General features: G+C 41.4%; 1 protein-coding gene across 1 annotated transcript in view; it reads right to left on the bottom strand.

Moving 5' to 3' along the window:
* GLG1 (golgi glycoprotein 1) overlaps positions 1 to 19,131 on the bottom strand; it is a 447,209-nt gene that overhangs the window by 259,039 nt on the left and 169,039 nt on the right. Inside the window, exon 5 of the mRNA XM_053719464.1 lies at positions 9,243 to 9,446. Coding sequence (XP_053575439.1) covers positions 9,243 to 9,446 — 204 coding nt within the window. The remainder of the gene's footprint in view (positions 1 to 9,242; positions 9,447 to 19,131) is intronic.

The raw sequence follows: 19,131 nt of genomic DNA, 5'->3' as shown, positions 1-19,131 counted from the left end.
GGACCTTGGCTTCCCCACATTCAGAACACAGTCTATCTGGCAGTTCAGACATGTTAAACAGGCATAAACTTGATAACAAAGTACAAAAAACGTTTTAAAATAAAACCGTTACTGTCACTTTAAATTTTAAACTGAACACACTTTATTACTGCAATTGCGAAAAAGTATGAAGGAATTGTTCAAAATTCACCAAAATTTCACCACAGTGTCTTAAAGCCTTAAAAGTATTGCACACCAAATTTGGAAGCTTTAACCCTTAAAATAACGGAACCGGAGCCGTTTTTATATTTAACCCCTTTACAGTCCCTGGTATCTGCTTTGCTGAGACCCAACCAAGCCCAAAGGGGAATACGATACCAAATGACGCCTTCAGAAAGTCTTTTCTATGTATCAGAGCTCCTCACACATGCATCTGCATGTCATGCTTCTCAAAAACAAGTGCGCAATACAGGCGCGAAAATGAGACTCTGCCTATGATTAGGGAAAGCCCCTAGAGAATAAGGTGTCCAATACAGTGCCTGCCGGTTATTTTACAAAATTCCCAAGATTAAAATAATTCCTCAAGGCTATGGAGTATAAAATATGTTTATATATAAATCGATTTAGCCCAGAAAATGTCTACAGTCTTAAAAAGCCCTTGTGAAGCCCTTATTTACTGTCTGTAATAAAATGGCTTACCGGATCCCATAGGGAAAATGACAGCTTCCAGCATTACATCGTCTTGTTAGAATGTGTCATACCTCAAGCAGCAAAAGTCTGCTCACTGTTCCCCCAACTGAAGTTAATTCCTCTCAACAGTCCTGTGTGGAACAGCCATCGATTTTAGTAACGGTTGCTAAAATCATTTTCCTCTTACAAACAGAAATCTTCATCTCTTTTCTGTTTCAGAGTAAATAGTACATACCAGCACTATTTTAAAATAACAAACTCTTGATTGAATAATAAAAACTACAGTTAAACACTAAAAAACTCTAAGCCATCTCCGTGGAGATGTTGCCTGTACAACGGCAAAGAGAATGACTGGGGAAGGCGGAGCCTAGGAGGGATCATGTGACCAGCTTTGCTGGGCTCTTTGCCATTTCCTGTTGGGGAAGAGAATATCCCACAAGTAAGGATGACGCCGTGGACCGGACACACCTATGTTGGAGAAATATAAGCCTCCTTGATGTCCTCCTGCACTCAGGACTCTACACATGAAGCTGCATGAACTGTCTTGAAAATCAACTGCGCAACTGAGGCGCGAAAATGAGGCCCACTCCCTCTTCAGTCCAGAGTTATGGGGCCTTCCTGAGTCAGACTAGGCGTCTGATAATATGCCAGGCGAAATAAAAACCCCAAAAAGTATTTACGTTTCAAACACTTAAATAAATATAAAATTCCATTAATAAAATAATCGATTTAGCCCATCACAGTGTCTACCAGTATTTAAGCCCTTAACTGAAGCCATCCTTCTATACTGCGTTTCAGAAAATGGCTTACCTTCCCTCATGGGGATTTCTGTCAGTCTTCTAGCATTACCAGGTCTTGTTAGAAATAAATGACTGAGCATACCTTAAGCAGTTAAGCCTGCAAACTGTTCCCCCCAACTGAAGTTCTCCGGTACTCAACAGTCCTGTGTGGGAACAGCAATGGATTTTAGTTACAACATGCTAAAATCTTTTTCCGCTCAGCAGAAATCTTCATCACTTTCTGCCTCAGAGTAAATAGTACAAACCGGCACTATTTTAAAATAACAAACTCTTGATTGAAGAAATAAAAACTACAAATCTAACACCACAAACTCTTTACCCTCCCGTGGAGATGCTACTTGTTAGAGCGGCAAAGAGAATGACTGGGGGGGGGGGGGGCGGAGCCTGAGGGGAGCTATATGGACAGCTTTGCTGTGTGCTCTCTTTGCCACTTCCTGTGGGGATTGAGAATATCCCACAAGTAAGGATGAATCCGTGGACTGAATACACCAAGTAAGAGAAAGACCTTTACATTTTATTAAAAGGCGGGATGGCAGACAAAGCCTTTAGGATAGAATCAGAAAAATATTCTTATAAATTCCTAGGTATATCTTGTACATTAGATGTAAAAAGGAATAGCAGTAGATAATGCATTAATACTAATGGACTCTGCATGTAAAAGTTTATCATGAAAACTTATTACAAACCATAGCTAAAGATAAAAATTCATAACATTAAACTAAATGAACTTAGCTTTGGTAGGACTGATATCAGTCATCAGGAATCCAACAGTATTTTCTGATACAGGAACAGTTTTTTGAGATATCTTGCAAATGTAAGAGAAAAAAACAACATATAAAGCAAAATATCAATTTCTTTAAGTGACAGTTTCAGGAATGAGAAAAAAATGCAAACAAAATAAGCATTTGAAAACCAGAAGCAGAATGAAATAAAGACTTAAATAATGTCAGAATCTGGCGCCAAGTATGACGCCCACAACTGACAAAATATTTTTTGGCGCCAAGAACGTCTGTAACAGACACGAGCGTTATAGATGACGCAACTACGTGAAAACTCTCTGCGTCAACTAAGACGCCGGAAATGACGTCATCGACGTCAAACGTAATTCTCGTGCCAAAAATGACGCAATAAATTCTAGCATTTTTTGCACCCGCGAGCCTAACAGCCCGCAATTTAGAAAAAAAGTCAAATGAAAAAATTTTCAGGTAAGAATTTTTTTTTATTTAAATGCATTTCCCAAAAATGAAACTGACAGTCTGTAATAAGGAAATATACTGATTAACCTGAATCATGGCAAAACATAATTTATGTAAGAACTTACCTGATAAATTCATTTCTTTCATATTAACAAGAGTCCATGAGCTAGTGACGTATGGGATATACATTCCTACCAGGAGGGGCAAAGTTTCCCAAACCTTAAAATGCCTATAAATACACCCCTCACCACACCCACAAATCAGTTTAACGAATAGCCAAGAAGTGGGGTGATAAGAAAAAAAGTGCGAAGCATATAAAATAAGGAATTGGAATAATTGTGCTTTATACAAAAAAATCATAACCACCACAAAAAAAGGGTGGGCCTCATGGACTCTTGTTAATATGAAAGAAATGAATTTATCAGGTAAGTTCTTACATAAATTATGTTTTCTTTCATGTAATTAACAAGAGTCCATGAGCTAGTGACGTATGGGATAATGACTACCCAAGATGTGGATCTTTCCACACAAGAGTCACTAGAGAGGGAGGGATAAAATAAAGACAGCCAATTCCTGCTGAAAATAATCCACACCCAAAATAAAGTTTAACGAAAAACATAAGCAGAAGATTCAAACTGAAACCGCTGCCTGAAGAACTTTTCTACCAAAAAAATACATCAAAATGGTAGAATTTAGTAAAAGTATGCAAAGAGGACCAAGTTGCTGCTTTGCAGATCTGGTCAACCGAAGCTTCATTCCTAAACGCCCAGGAAGTAGATACTGACCTAGTAGAATGAGCTGTAATTCTCTGAGGCGGAATTTTACCCGACTCAACATAGGCAAGATGAATTAAAGATTTCAACCAAGATGCCAAAGAAATGGCAGAAGCTTTCTGGCCTTTCCTAGAACCGGAAAAGATAACAAATAGACTAGAAGTCTTACGGAAAGATTTCGTAGCTTCAACATAATATTTCAAAGCTCTAACAACATCCAAAGAATGCAACGATTTCTCCTTAGAATTCTTAGGATTAGGACATAATGAAGGAACCACAATTTCTCTACTAATGTTGTTGGAATTCACAACTTTAGGTAAAAATTCAAAAGAAGTTCGCAACACCGCCTTATCCTGATGAAAAATCAGAAAAGGAGACTCACAAGAAAGAGCAGATAATTCAGAAACTCTTCTAGCAGAAGAGATGGCCAAAAGGAACAAAACTTTCCAAGAAAGTAATTTAATGTCCAATGAATGCATAGGTTCAAACGGAGGAGCTTGAAGAGCTCCCAGAACCAAATTCAAACTCCAAGGAGGAGAAATTGACTTAATGACAGGTTTTATACGAACCAAAGCTTGTACAAAACAATGAATATCAGGAAGAATAGCAATCTTTCTGTGAAAAAGAACAGAAAGAGCAGAGATTTGTCCTTTCAAAGAACTTGCGGACAAACCCTTATCTAAACCATCCTGAAGAAACTGTAAAATTCTCGGTATTCTAAAAGAATGCCAAGAAAAATGATGAGAAAGACACCAAGAAATATAAGTCTTCCAGACTCTATAATATATCTCTCGAGATACAGATTTACGAGCCTGTAACATAGTATCAATCACGGAGTCAGAGAAACCTCTTTGACCAAGAATCAAGCGTTCAATCTCCATACCTTTAAATTTAAGGATTTCAGATCCGGATGGAAAAAAGGACCTTGCGACAGAAGGTCTGGTCTTAACGGAAGAGTCCATGGTTGGCAAGATGCCATCCGGACAAGATCCGCATACCAAAACCTGTGAGGCCATGCCGGAGCTATTAGTAGAACAAACGAGCATTCCCTCAGAATCTTGGAGATTACTCTTGGAAGAAGAACTAGAGGCGGAAAGATATAGGCAGGATGATACTTCCAAGGAAGTGATAATGCATCCACTGCCTCCGCCTGAGGATCCCGGGATCTGGACAGATACCTGGGAAGTTTCTTGTTTAGATGGGACGCCATCAGATCTATTTCTGGAAGTTCCCACATTTGAACAATCTGAAGAAATACCTCTGGGTGAAGAGACCATTCGCCCGGATGCAACATTTGGCGACTGAGATAATCCGCTTCCCAATTGTCTACACCTGGGATATGAACCGCAGAGATTAGACAGGAGCTGGATTCCGCCCAAACCAAAATTCAAGATACTTCTTTCATAGCCAGAGGACTGTGAGTCCCTCCTTGATGATTGATGTATGCCACAGTTGTGACATTGTCTGTCTGAAAACAAATGAACGATTCTCTCTTCAGAAGAGGCCAAAACTGAAGAGCTCTGAAAATTGCACGGAGTTCCAAAATATTGATCGGTAATCTCACCTCCTGAGATTCCCAAACTCCTTGTGCCGTCAGAGATCCCCACACAGCTCCCCAACCTGTGAGACTTGCATCTGTTGAAATTACAGTCCAGGTCGGAAGAACAAAAGAAGCCCCCTGAATTAAACGATGGTGATCTGTCCACCACGTTAGAGAGTGTCGAACAATCGGTTTTAAAGATATTGATATATCTTCGTGTAATCCCTGCACCATTGGTTCAGCATACAGAGCTGAAGAGGTTGCATGTGAAAACGAGCAAAGGGGATCGCGTCCGATGCAGCAGTCATAAGACCTAGAATTTCCATGCATAAGGCTACCGAAGGGAATGATTGAGACTGAAGGTTTCGACAAGCTGTAATCAATTTTAGGCGTCTCTTGTCTGTTAAAGACAGAGTCATGGACACTGAATCTATCTGGAAACCCAGAAAGGTTACCCTTGTTTGAGGAATCAAAGAACTTTTTGGTAAATTGATCCTCCAACCATGATCTTGAAGAAACAACACAAGTCGATTCGTATGAGACTCTGCTAAATGTAAAGACTGAGCAAGTACCAAGATATCGTCCAAATAAGGAAATACCACAATACCCTGTTCTCTGATTACAGACAGAAGGGCACCGAGAATCTTTGTGAAAATTCTTGGAGCTGTAGCAAGGCCAAACGGTAGAGCCACAAATTGGTAATGCTTGTCTAGAAAAGAGAATCTCAGGAACTGATAATGATCTGGATGAATCGGAATATGCAGATATGCATCCTGTAAATCTATTGTGGACATATAATTCCCTTGCTGAACAAAAGGCAATATAGTCCTTACAGTTACCATCTTGAACGTTGGTATCCTTACATAACGATTCAATAATTTTAGATCCAGAACTGGTCTGAAGGAATTCTCCTTCTTTGGTACAATGAAGAGATTTGAATAAAACCCCATCCCCTGTTCCGGAACTGGAACTGGCATAATTACTCCAGCCAACTCTAGATCTGAAACACAATTCAGAAATGCTTGAGCTTTCACTGGATTTACTGGGACACGGGAAAGAAAAAATCTCTTTGCAGGAGGTCTCATCTTGAAACCAATTCTGTACCCTTCTGAAACAATGTTCTGAATCCAAAGATTGTGAACAGAATTGATCCAAATTTCTTTGAAAAAACGTAACCTGCCCCCTACCAGCTGAACTGGAATGAGGGCCGTACCTTCATGTGAACTTAGAAGCAGGCTTTGCCTTTCTAGCAGGCTTGGATTTATTCCAGACTGGAGATGGTTTCCAAACTGAAACTGCTCCTGAGGACGAAGGATCAGGCTTTTGTTCTTTGTTGAAACGAAAGGAACGAAAACGATTGTTAGCCCTGTTTTTACCTTTAGATTTTTTATCCTGTGGTAAAAAAGTTCCTTTCCCACCAGTAACAGTTGAAATAATAGAATCCAACTGAGAACCAAATAATTTGTTTCCCTGGAAAGAAATGGAAAGTAGAGTTGATTTAGAAGCCATATCAGCATTCCAAGTCTTAAGCCATAAAGCTCTTCTGGCTAAGATAGCCAGAGACATAAACCTAACATCAACTCTAATAATATCAAAAATGGCATCACAGATAAAATTATTAGCATGCTGGAGAAGAATAATAATATCATGAGAATCACGATTTGTTACTTGTTGCGCTAGAGTTTCCAACCAAAAAGTTGAAGCTGCAGCAACATCAGCCAATGATATAGCAGGTCTAAGAAGATTACCTGAACACAGATAAGCTTTTCTTAGAAAAGATTCAATTTTTCTATCTAAAGGATCCTTAAACGAGGTACCATCTGACGTAGGAATGGTAGTACGTTTAGCAAGGGTAGAAATAGCCCCATCAACTTTAGGGATTTTGTCCCAAAATTCTAACCTGTCAGGCGGAACAGGATATAATTGCTTAAAACGTTTAGAAGGAGTAAATGAATTACCCAATTTATCCCATTCTTTGGAAATTACTGCAGAAATAGCATTAGGAACAGGAAAAACTTCTGGAATAACCGCAGGAGCTTTAAAAACCTTATCCAAACGTATAGAATTAGTATCAAGAGGACTAGAATCCTCTATTTCTAAAGCAATTAGTACTTCTTTAAGTAAAGAGCGAATAAATTCCATCTTAAATAAATATGAAGATTTATCAGCATCAATCTCTGAGATAGAATCCTCTGAACCAGAAGAGTCCAAAGAATCAGAATGATGGTGTTCATTTAAAAATTCATCTGTAGAGAGAGAAGATTTAAAAGACTTTTTACGTTTACTAGAAGGAGAAATAACAGACAAAGCCTTCTTTATGGATTCAGAAACAAAATCTCTTATGTTATCAGGAACATTCTGCACCTTAGATGTTGAGGGAACTGCAACAGGCAATGGTACATTACTAAAGGAAATATTATCTGCATTAACAAGTTTGTCATGACAATTATTACAAACAACAGCTGGAGGAATAGCTACCAAAAGTTTACAGCAGATACACTTAGCTTTGGTAGATCCAGCAGGCAGTGATTTTCCTGTAGTATCTTCTGGCTCAGATGCAACGTGAGACATCTTGCAATATGTAAGAGAAAAAACAACATATAAAGCAAAATAGATCAAATTCCTTATAAGACAGTTTCAGGAATGGGAAAGAATGCCAAATATCAAGCTTCTAGCAACCAGAAGCAAATGAAAAATGAGACTGAAATAATGTGGAGACAAAAGCGACGCCCATATTTTTTAGCGCCAAATAAGACGCCCACATTATTTGGCGCCTAAATGCTTTTGGCGCCAAAAATGACGCCACATCCGGAACGCCGACATTTTTGGCGCAAAATAACGTCAAAAAATGACGCAACTTCCGGCGACACGTATGACGCCGGAAACGGAAAAGAATTTTTGCGCCAAAAAAGTCCGCGCCAAGAATGACGCAATAAAATGAAGCATTTTCAGCCCCCGCGAGCCTAACAGCCCACAGGGAAAAAAGTCAAATTTTTGAGGTAAGAAAAATATGATAATTCAATGCATAATCCCAAATATGAAACTGACTGTCTGAAAATAAGGAAAGTTGAACATTCTGAGACAAGGCAAATAAATGTTTGAATACATATATTTAGAACTTTATAAATAAAGTGCCCAACCATAGCTTAGAGTGTCACAGAAAATAAGACTTACTTACCCCAGGACACTCATCTACATGTTTGTAGAAAGCCAAACCAGTACTGAAACGAGAATCAGTAGAGGTAATGGTAAATATAAGAGTATATCGTCGATCTGAAAAGGGAGGTAAGAGATGAATCTCTACGACCGATAACAGAGAACCTTATGAAATAGACCCCGTAGAAGGAGATCACTGCATTCAATAGGCAATACTCTCTTCACATCCCTCTGACATTCACTGCACGCTGAGAGGAAAACCGGGCTCCAACTTGCTGCGGAGCGCATATCAACGTAGAATCTAGCACAAACTTACTTCACCACCTCCCTTGGAGGCAAAGTTTGTAAAAACTGATTTGTGGGTGTGGTGAGGGGTGTATTTATAGGCATTTTAAGGTTTGGGAAACTTTGCCCCTCCTGGTAGGAATGTATATCCCATACGTCACTAGCTCATGGACTCTTGTTAATTACATGAAAGAAATATAAGTATAAAACATATATTTAGAACTTTACATATAAAGTGCCAAACCATAGCTGAGAGTGTCAAATAAAATAAGACTTACTTACCAAAAGACACTCATCTACATAAAGTAGATAGCCAAACCAGTACTGAAACGAGAATCAGTAGAGGTAATGGTATATAAGAGTATATCGTCAATCTGAAAAGGGAGGTAGGAGAAGAATCTCTATGACCGATAACAGAGAACCTATGAAATAGATCCCCGATAGGATGACCATAGCATTCAATAGGCAATACTCCCTTCACATCCCTCTGTCATTCACTGCACTCTGAGAGGAAAACAGGGCTTCAACCTGCTGCGAAGCGCATATCAACGTAGAAATCTAGCACAAACTTACTTCATCACCTCCATAGGAGGCAAAGCTTGTAAAACTGAATTGTGGGTGTGGTGGGGGATGTATTTATAGGCATTTTGAGGTTTGGGAAACTTTGCCCCTCCTGGTAGGATTGTATATCCCAAACGTCACTAGCTCATGGACTCTTGAAAATTACATGAAAGAAAAGTAATTCCCCTAAGTAATGAATTGTGGAATTAAAAGTGAAAAATAATCATGGATACATCTGGAGTTATGGTTGCACAATACTCACAGTCTCACAGAAGCGCTCCCTGTCATCTCGACAAGCAAAGTAGAGGTGCCTGTCTAGGTGGAAATCATCTGAGGACAGTTCTGCTACACGCAATATGGACTGCTTGCATTTATCTGAAAAGCGTGACTGAGAGTCCGATTCTTCTGCTTCTTTAACAATCCCCTTCTCTAGACAAGCAACAACTTCCCCCTGAGAGTGAGGGTCCTGCATAAAATGACAAAATAAATTGTGAAACTGCTGAGCTCATTTATTTTTTTCCTTTTAAAAAAAAACAAACAAAAGAAAAACAAACAAAAACAAAAGGGAATAACACAATTTATGCTTACCTGATAAATGTATTTCTCTTGTGGTGTATCCAGTCCACAGATCATCCATTACTTGTGGGATATTCTCCTTCCCAACAGGAAGTTACAAGAGGACACCCACAGCAGAGCTGCTATATAGCTCCTCCCCTAACTGCCATATCCAGTCATTCGACCGAAACAAGCCGAGAAAGGAGAAACCATAGGGTGCAGTGGTGACTGTAGTTTAAATCTAAATTTTGACCTACCTTAAACTGACAGGGCGGGCCGTGGACTGGATACAACACAAGAGAAATAAATTTATCAGGTAAGCATAAATTGTGTTTTCTCTTGTTAAGTGTATCCAGTCCACGGATCATCCATTACTTGTGGGATACCAATACTAAAGCTAAAGTACACGGATGAAGGGAGGGACAAGGCAAGTACTTAAACGGAAGGTACCACTGCCTGTAGAACCTTATCAAATTTGTAGAATTTTGAAAAAGTCCAAGTCGCCACCTTGCAAATCTGTTCAACAGAACCCTCATTTTTAAAGGCCCAAGTGGAAGCCACAGCTCTAGTAGAATGAGCTGTAATCCTTTCAGGGGGCTGCTGTCCAGCAGTCTCATAGGCAAAGCGTATTATGCTTTTTAGCCAAAAAGAAAGAGGTTGCCGAAGCCTTTTGACCTCTCCTCTGTCCAGAGTAAACAAAAAACAAAGCAGATGTTTGACGAAAATCTTTAGTAGCTTGTAAGTAAAACTTTAAAGCACAGACTACGTCCAGATTATGTAAAAGACATTCCTTCTTTGAAGGAGGATTAGGGCACAATGATGGAACAACAATCTCTTGATTGATATTCTTAGTAGATACCACCTTAAGCAAAAACCCAGGTTTTGTACACAGAACTACCTTATCTGCATGGAAGATCAGATAAGGAGAATCACATTGTAAAGCAGATAACTCGGAGACTCTACGAGCCGAGGAAATAGCAATCAAAAAAAGAATTTTCCAAGATAAAAGTTTAATATCTATGGAATGAAGAGGTTCAAACGGAACCCCTTGAAGAACTTTAAGAACCAAGTTTAAGCTCCATGGAGGAGCAACAGGTTTAAACACAGGCTTGATTCTAACCAAAGCCTGACAAAATGCCTGAACGTCTGGAATATCTGCCAGACGCTTGTGCAAAAGAAAAGACAGGGCAGAAATCTGTCCCTTTAAAGAACTAGCTGATAATCCTTTTTCCAAACCCTCTTGGAGAAAAGACAATATCCTGGGAATCCTAACCTTACTCCATGAGTAATCCTTGGATTCACACCAATAAAGATATTTATGCCATATCTTAAAGTAGATTTTCCTGGTGACAGGCTTTCTTGTCTGTATTAGGGTATCAATGACTGACTCGGAGAAGCCACGCTTTGATAAAATCAAGCGTTCAATCTCCAGGCAGTCAGTCCCAGAGAAATTAGATTTGGATGATTGAAAGGACCTTGTAGTAGAAGGTCTTGTCTCAAAGGCAGAGTCCAAGGTGGAAAGGATGACATGTCCACTAGGTCTGCATACTAGGTCCTGCGTGGCCACGCAGGTGCTATCAAGATCACCGATGCTCTATCCTGTTTCATTTTGGCAATCAGTCGAGGGAGCAGAGGAAACGGTGGAAACACATAAGCCAGGTTGAAGAACCAAGGCACTGCTAGAGTATCTATCAGTGCCGCTTCTGGGTCCCTGGACCTGGATCCGTAACAAGGAAGCTTGGCGTTCTGGCGAGACGCCATGAGATCCAATTCTGGTTTGCCCCAGCAGAGAATCAATTGAGCAAACACCTCCGAATGGAGTTCCCACTCCCCCGGTTGAAAAGTCTGACGACTTAGAAAAACATAATTTATGCTTACCTGATAAATTCCTTTCTTCTGTAGTGTGATCAGTCCACGGGTCATCATTACTTGTGGGATATTAACTGCTCCCCTACAGGAAGTGCAAGAGGATTCACCCAGCAGAGTTGCTATATAGCTCCTCCCCTCTACGTCACCTCCAGTCATTCGACCAAGGACCAACGAGAAAGGAGAAGCCAAGGGTGTAGTGGTGACTGGAGTATAATTTAAAAAATATTTACCTGCCTTAAAAAACAGGGCGGGCCGTGGACTGATCACACTACAGAAGAAAGGAATTTATCAGGTAAGCATAAATTATGTTTTCTTCTGTTAAGTGTGATCAGTCCACGGGTCATCATTACTTGTGGGATACCAATACCAAAGCAAAAGTACACGGATGACGGGAGGGATAGGCAGGCTCTTTATACAGAAGGAACCACTGCCTGAAGAACCTTTCTCCCAAAAATAGCCTCCGAGGAAGCAAAAGTGTCAAATTTGTAAAATTTGGAAAAAGTATGAAGCGAAGACCAAGTTGCAGCCTTGCAAATCTGTTCAACAGAGGCCTCATTCTTAAAGGCCCAAGTGGAAGCCACAGCTCTAGTGGAATGAGCTGTAATTCTTTCAGGAGGCTGCTGTCCAGCAGTCTCATAAGCTAAACGAATTATGCTACGAAGCCAAAAAGAGAGAGAGGTAGCAGAAGTTTTTTGACCTCTCCTCTGACCAGAGTAAACGACAAACAGGGAAGACGTTTGTCGAAAATCTTTAGTTGCCTGTAAATAAAATTTAAGGGCACGAACTACATCCAGATTGTGCAAAAGACGTTCCTTCCTCGAAGAAGGATTTGGGCACAAGGATGGAACAACAATCTCCTGATTGATATTCCTGTTAGTGACTACCTTAGGTAAGAACCCAGGCTTAGTACGCAGAACTACCTTATCCGAGTGAAAAATCAAATAAGGAGAATCACAATGTAAGGCTGATAACTCAGAGACTCTTCGAGCCGAGGAAATAGCCATTAAAAATAGAACTTTCCAAGATAACAACTTTATATCAATGGAATGAAGGGGTTCAAACGGAACGCCCTGTAAAACGTTAACAAGGTTTAAACTCCATGGTGGAGCCACAGCTTTAAACACAGGTTTAATCCTGGCCAAAGCCTGACAAAAAGCCTGAACGTCTGGAACTTCTGACAGACGCTTGTGTAACAGAATGGACAGAGCTGAGATCTGTCCCTTTAAGGAACTAGCGGATAACCCCTTTTCTAAACCTTCTTGTAGAAAAGACAATATCCTAGGAATCCTAACCTTACTCCAAGAGTAACCTTTGGATTCGCACCAATATAGGTATTTACGCCATATTTTATGGTAAATCTTTCTGGTGACAGGCTTCCTAGCCTGTATTAAGGTATCAATAACTGACTCAGAAAAACCACGCTTTGATAAGATCAAGCGTTCAATTTCCAAGCAGTCAGCTTCAGAGAAGTTAGATTTTGATGTTTGAAAGGACCCTGAATCAGAAGGTCCTGTTTCAGAGGTAACGACCAAGGTGGACAGAATGACATGTCCACCAGATCTGTATACCAAGTCCTGCGTGGCCATGCAGGCGCTATTAGAATCACTGATGCTTTCTCCTGTTTGATTCTGGCAATCAATCGAGGAAGCATCGGGAAAGGTGGAAACACATAAGCCATCCTGAAGGTCCATGGTGCTGTCAAGGCATCTATCAGGACCGCTCCCGGATCCCTGGATCTGGACCCGTAGCGCGGAAGCTTGGCGTTCTGTCGAGACGCCATGAGATCTATCTCTGGTTTGCCCCAACGTGGAAGTATTTGGGCAAAGACCTCTGGATGAAGTTCCCACTCCCCCGGATGAAAAGTCTGACGACTTAAGAAATCCGCCTCCCAGTTCTCCACTCCCGGGATGTGGATTGCAGACAGGTGGCAAGAGTGAGACTCTGCCCAGCGAATTATCTTCGATACTTCCATCATTGCTAGGGAGCTTCTTGTCCCTCCCTGATGGTTGATATAAGCTACAGTCGTGATGTTGTCCGACTGGAACCTGATGAACCCCCGAGTTGCTAACTGGGGCCAAGCCAGAAGAGCATTGAGGACTGCTCTCAATTCCAGAATGTTTATTGGAAGAAGACTCTCCTCCTGATTCCATAGTCCCTGAGCCTTCAGAGAATTCCAGACAGCGCCCCAACCTAGTAGGCTGGCGTCTGTTGTTACAATTGACCAGTCTGGCCTGCTGAATGGCATTCCCCTGGACAGATGTGGCCGATAAAGCCACCATAGAAGAGAATTTCTGGTCTCTTGAATGGAATGAAGGACACGGCATGCATTTTGAAGTTTTGTTAACCTGTCCTCTGTCAGGTAAATCTTCATTTCTACAGAATCTATCAGAGTCCCCAGGAAGGGAACTCTTGTGAGTGGAAAGAGAGAACTTTTCTCTTCGTTCACTTTCCATCCATGCGACCTTAGAAATGCCAGTACTATCTCTGTATGAGATTTGGCAGTTTGAAAGCTTGAAGCTTGTATCAGTATGTCGTCTAAGTACGGAGCTACTGAAATTCCTCGCGGTCTTAGTACCGCCAGAAGAGTGCCCAGAACCTTTGTGAAGATTCTTGGAGCCGTAGCCAGTCCGAATGGAAGAGCTACAAACTGGTAATGCCTGTCTAAAAAGGCAAACCTTAGATACCGGTAATGACTTCTGTGAATCGGTATGTGAAGGTAAGCATCCTTTAAATCCACTGTGGTCAAGTACTGACCCTCTTGGATCATGGGCAAAATTGTTCGAATAGTTTCCATCTTGAACGATGGAACTCTTAGGAATTTGTTTAGGATCTTTAAATCCAAGATTGGCCTGAAGGTTCCCTCTTTTTGGGAACTACAAACAGATTTGAGTAAAACCCTTGTCCTTGTTCCAACCGCGGAACTGGATGGATCACTCCCATTAATAAAAGATCTTGTACGCAGCGTAGAAACGCTTCCTTCTTTGTTAGGTTTGTTGACAACCTTGACAGATGAAATCTCCCTCTTGGGGGAGAGGATTTGAAGTCCAGAAGGTATCCCTGAGATATGATCTCTAACGCCCAGGGATCCTGAACATCTCTTGCCCAAGCCTGGGCGAAGAGGGAAAGTCTGCCCCCCACTAGATCCGGTCCCGGATCGGGGGCCCTCAATTCATGCTGTCTTAGGGGCAGCAGCAGGTTTTCTGGCCTGTTTGCCCCTGTTCCAGGACTGGTTAGGTTTCCAGCCTTGTCTGTAGCGAGCAACAGCTCCTTCCTGTTTTGGTGCAGAGGAAGTTGATGCTGCTCCTGCTTTGAAATTACGAAAGGAACGAAAATTGGACTGTCTAGCCTTGGCTTTGGCCTTGTCCTGAGGCAGGGCATGACCTTTACCTCCTGTAATGTCATCAATAATCTCTTTCAAGCCGGGCCCGAATAAGGTCTGCCCTTTGAAAGGAATATTAAGCAATTTAGATTTAGACGTAACATCAGCTGACCAGGATTTTAGCCACAGAGCTCTGCGTGCCTGAATGGCGAATCCTGAATTTTTAGCCGCAAGTTTAGTTAAATGTACTACGGCATCTGAAATAAATGAATTAGCTAACTTAAGGAATTTAAGTTTGTGTGTGATGTCATCTAGTGTGGATGATTTAAGTGTCTCTTCCAGAGACTCAAACCAAAATGCTGCTGCAGCCGTGACAGGCGCAATACATGCAAGAGGTTGCAATATAAACCCTTGTTGAACAAACATTTTCTTAAGGTAACCCTCTAATTTTTTATCCATTGGATCTGAAAAAGCACAGCTATCCTCCACTGGGATAGTGGTACGCTTAGCTAAAGTAGAAACTGCTCCCTCCACCTTAGGGACCATTTGCCATAAGTCCCGTGTGGCGGCGTCTATTGGAAACATTTTTCTGAATATAGGAGGGGGTGAGAAAGGCACACCGGGTCTATCCCACTCCTTAGTAACAATGTCAGTAAGTCTCTTAGGTATAGGAAAAACGTCAGTACTCGTCAGTACCGCAAAATATTTATCCAACCTACACATTTTTTCTGGGATTGCAACTGTGTTACAATCATTCAGAGCCGCTAATACCTCCCCTAGTAACACACGGAGGTTCTCAAGCTTAAATTTAAAATTTGAAATGTCTGAGTCCAGTTTATTTGGATCAGAACCGTCACCCACAGAATGAAGCTCTCCGTCTTCACGTTCTGCAAACTGTGACGCATTATCAGCGCACTCTGTTCTCATCCCAGAGTGATCACGTTTACCTCTTAGTTCTGGTAGTTTAGCCAAAACTTCAGTCATAACAGTAGCCATATCTTGTAATGTGATTTGTAATGGCCGCCCAGATGCACTCGGCGCTACAATATCACGCACCTCCTGAGCGGGAGATGCAGGTACTGACACGTGAGGCGAGTTAGTCGGCATAACTCTCCCCTCGTTGTTTGGTGAAATATGTTCAATTTGTACAGATTGACTATTTTTTAAAGTAGCATCAATACATTTAGTACATAAATTTCTATTGGGCTCCACTTTGGCATTAACACATATAGCACAGAGATATTCCTCTGAATCAGACATGTTTAACACACTAGCAAATAAACAGCAACTTGGAAATACTTTTCAAAGTAATTTACAAATAATATGAAAACGAACTGTGCCTTTAAGAAGCACAGAAAAATATTATAACAGATAAAATAATTAAGTTATAGCATCAATCTTTGTCAGAATATACAGTTTTAGCAAAGGATTGTTCCCCTCAGCAAATGATAACTAACCCAGGCAGCAGAAAAAAATACACAAATAAACGTTTTTTATATCACAGTCAATACAATCAGCACAGCTCTGCTGTGAATGATTACTTTCCTCAAAAAAGACTCTTGAGATCCCTGAACTCTGTAGAGATGAACCGGATCATGCAGGAAGAAAATGAACCTCTGACTGAGTTTTTCTGATGCATAGTGAAAGCACCAAAATGGCCCCTCCCCCACACACATAACAGTGAGAGGGATCAGTGAACTGCTCTAATTTAAATCAAAACTATTGCCAAGTGGAAAAAAAGTGCCCAAAACATTTTTTCACCCAGTACCTCAGAGAAAAAAACGTTTTTACATGCCAGCAAAAAAACGTTTTACCTCAATAATTAATTGTCATTTAAAACCTATTGCAAGTCCCTGCAAAATAGGTTAAGCCTATGTATACAGTTTAAAAGCCAGAGAAGTACCATTTCCCAGAAAACTGAAGTGTAAAATATACATACATGACAGCCTGATATCAGCTACATCTACTGCATTCAAGGCTGAGTTTACATTATAACGGTATGGCAGGATTTTCTCATCAATTCCATGTCAGAAAATAATAAACTGCTACATACCTCTTTGCAGATTAATCTGCCTGCTGTCCCCTGATCTGAAGTTTACCTCTCCTCAGATGGCCGAGAAACAGCAATATGATCTTAACTACTCCGGCTAAAATCATAGAAAAACTCAGGTAGATTCTTCTTCAAATTCTACCAGAGAAGGAATAACACACTCCGGTGCTATTATAAAATAACAAACTTTTGATTGAAGATATAAAAACTAAATATATCACCATAGTCCTCTCACACATCCTATCTAGTCGTTGGGTGCAAGAGAATGACTGGAGGTGACGTAGAGGGGAGGAGCTATATAGCAACTCTGCTGGGTGAATCCTCTTGCACTTCCTGTAGGGGAGCAGTTAATATCCCACAAGTAATGATGACCCGTGGACTGATCACACTTAACAGAAGAAATCCACCTCCCAGTTCTCTACACCTGGGATATGGATCGCTGAGAGGTGGCAAGTGTCTCTCTGCCCAGCGCATTATCTTGGAGACTTCTAACATCGCTAGGGAACTCCTTGTTCCCCCTTGAAGGTTGATGTAAGCCACAGTCGTGATGTTGTCCGACTGAAATCTGATGAACCTCAGAGTTGATAACTGAGGCCAAGCTTGAAGAGCATTGAATATCGCTCTCAATTCCAGAATATTTATTGGAAGGAGTTTCTCCTCCTGAGTCCACGATCCCTGAGCCTTCAGGGAGTTCCAGACTGCACCCCAACCTAGAAGGCTGGCATCTGTCGTTACAATTGTCCAATCTGGCCTGCGAAAGGTCATACCTTTGGACAGGTGGACCCGAGATAGCCACCAGAGAAGAGAATCTCTGGTCTCTTGATCCAGATGTAGTAGAGGGGACAAATCTGTGTAATCCCCATTCCACTGACTGAGCATGCATAGTTGCAGCGGTCTGAGATGTAGACGCGCAAACGGAACTATGTCCATTGTCGCTACCATTAAGCCGATTACCTCCATGCACTGAGCCACCGAAGGGCGCGGAATAGAATGGAGAATACGGCAAGAATTTAGAAGTTTTGATAACCTGGACTCCGTCAGGTAAATTTTCATTTCTACAGAATCTATCAGAGTCCCTAGAACTATGTCCGTATGGGACTTGGCAATTTGGAAATTTGACGCCTGTATCAGAATGTCGTCTAGATAAGGGGCCACTGCTATGCCCCGCGGCCTTAGGACCGCCAGAAGCGCCCCCAGAACCTTTGTAAAAATTCTTGGGGCTGTAGCTAACCCAAAGGGAAGAGCCACAACCTGGTAATGCCTGTCCAGAAAGGCAAACCTTAGGAACCGATGATGATCTTTGTGTATCGGAATGTGAAGGTAAGCATCCTTTAGATCCACCGTAGTCATATATTGACCCTCCTGGATCATAGGTAGGATGGTCTGAATAGTTTCCATTTTGAATGATGGAACTCTGAAGAATTTGATTAAGATCTTTAGATCCAAAATTGGTCTGAAGGTTCCCTCTTTTTTGGGAACCACAAACAGATTTGAGTAAAATCCCTGTCCCTGTTCCTCCTTTGGAACTGGATGGATCACTCCCATAACTAGGAGGTCTTGCACACAGTGTAAGAATGCCTCTTTCTTTATCTGGTTGACAGATAATCGTGAAAGGTGAAATCTCCCTTGTGGAGGAGAAGCCTTGAAGTCCAGAAGATACCCCTGAGATATAATCTCCAACGCCCAGGGATCCTGAACATCTCTTGCCCGCGCCTGGGCGAAGAGAGAAAGTCTGCCCTCTACTAGATCAGTTACCGGATAGGGGGCCATTCCTTCATGCTGTCTTAGAGGCACAGCAGCAAGCTTTTTGGCCTGCTTACCCTTGTACCAGGACTGGTTAGGTTTCCAGGCCGTCTTGGACTTAGCAAAAGTTCCCTCTTGTTTTGTAGCAGAGGAAGTTGATGCTGCACTTGCCTTGAAGTTTCGAAAGGCACGAAAATTAGACTTTTTGGCCCTTGATTTGGACCTGTCCTGAGGAAGGGCATGACCTTTACCTCCAGTAATGTCAGCAATAATTTCCTTCAAACCAGGCCCGAATAGGGTCTGCCCCTTGAAGGGAATGTTAAGTAGTTTAGACTTTGAAGTCACGTCAGCTGACCAAGATTTGAGCCATAGCGCCCTACGCGCCTGGATGGCAAATCCAGAATTCTTAGCCGTTAGTTTAGTCAAATGAACAATGGCATCAGAAACAAAAGAATTATCTAGCTTAAGTGCTCTAAGCTTGTTACGTATGTCCTCCAAAGGAGTCGTTGTCTGTAAAGCCTCTTCCAGAGACTCAAACCAGAACGCCGCAGCAGCAGTGACAGGAGCAATGCATGCAAGGGGCTGCAGGATAAAACCTTGTTGAATAAACATTTT

Source organism: Bombina bombina, chromosome 1 (assembly GCF_027579735.1).
Source record: "Bombina bombina isolate aBomBom1 chromosome 1, aBomBom1.pri, whole genome shotgun sequence".
Classification (NCBI taxonomy): domain Eukaryota; kingdom Metazoa; phylum Chordata; class Amphibia; order Anura; family Bombinatoridae; genus Bombina; species Bombina bombina.
This window is presented reverse-complemented; position numbering and strand designations above follow the sequence as displayed.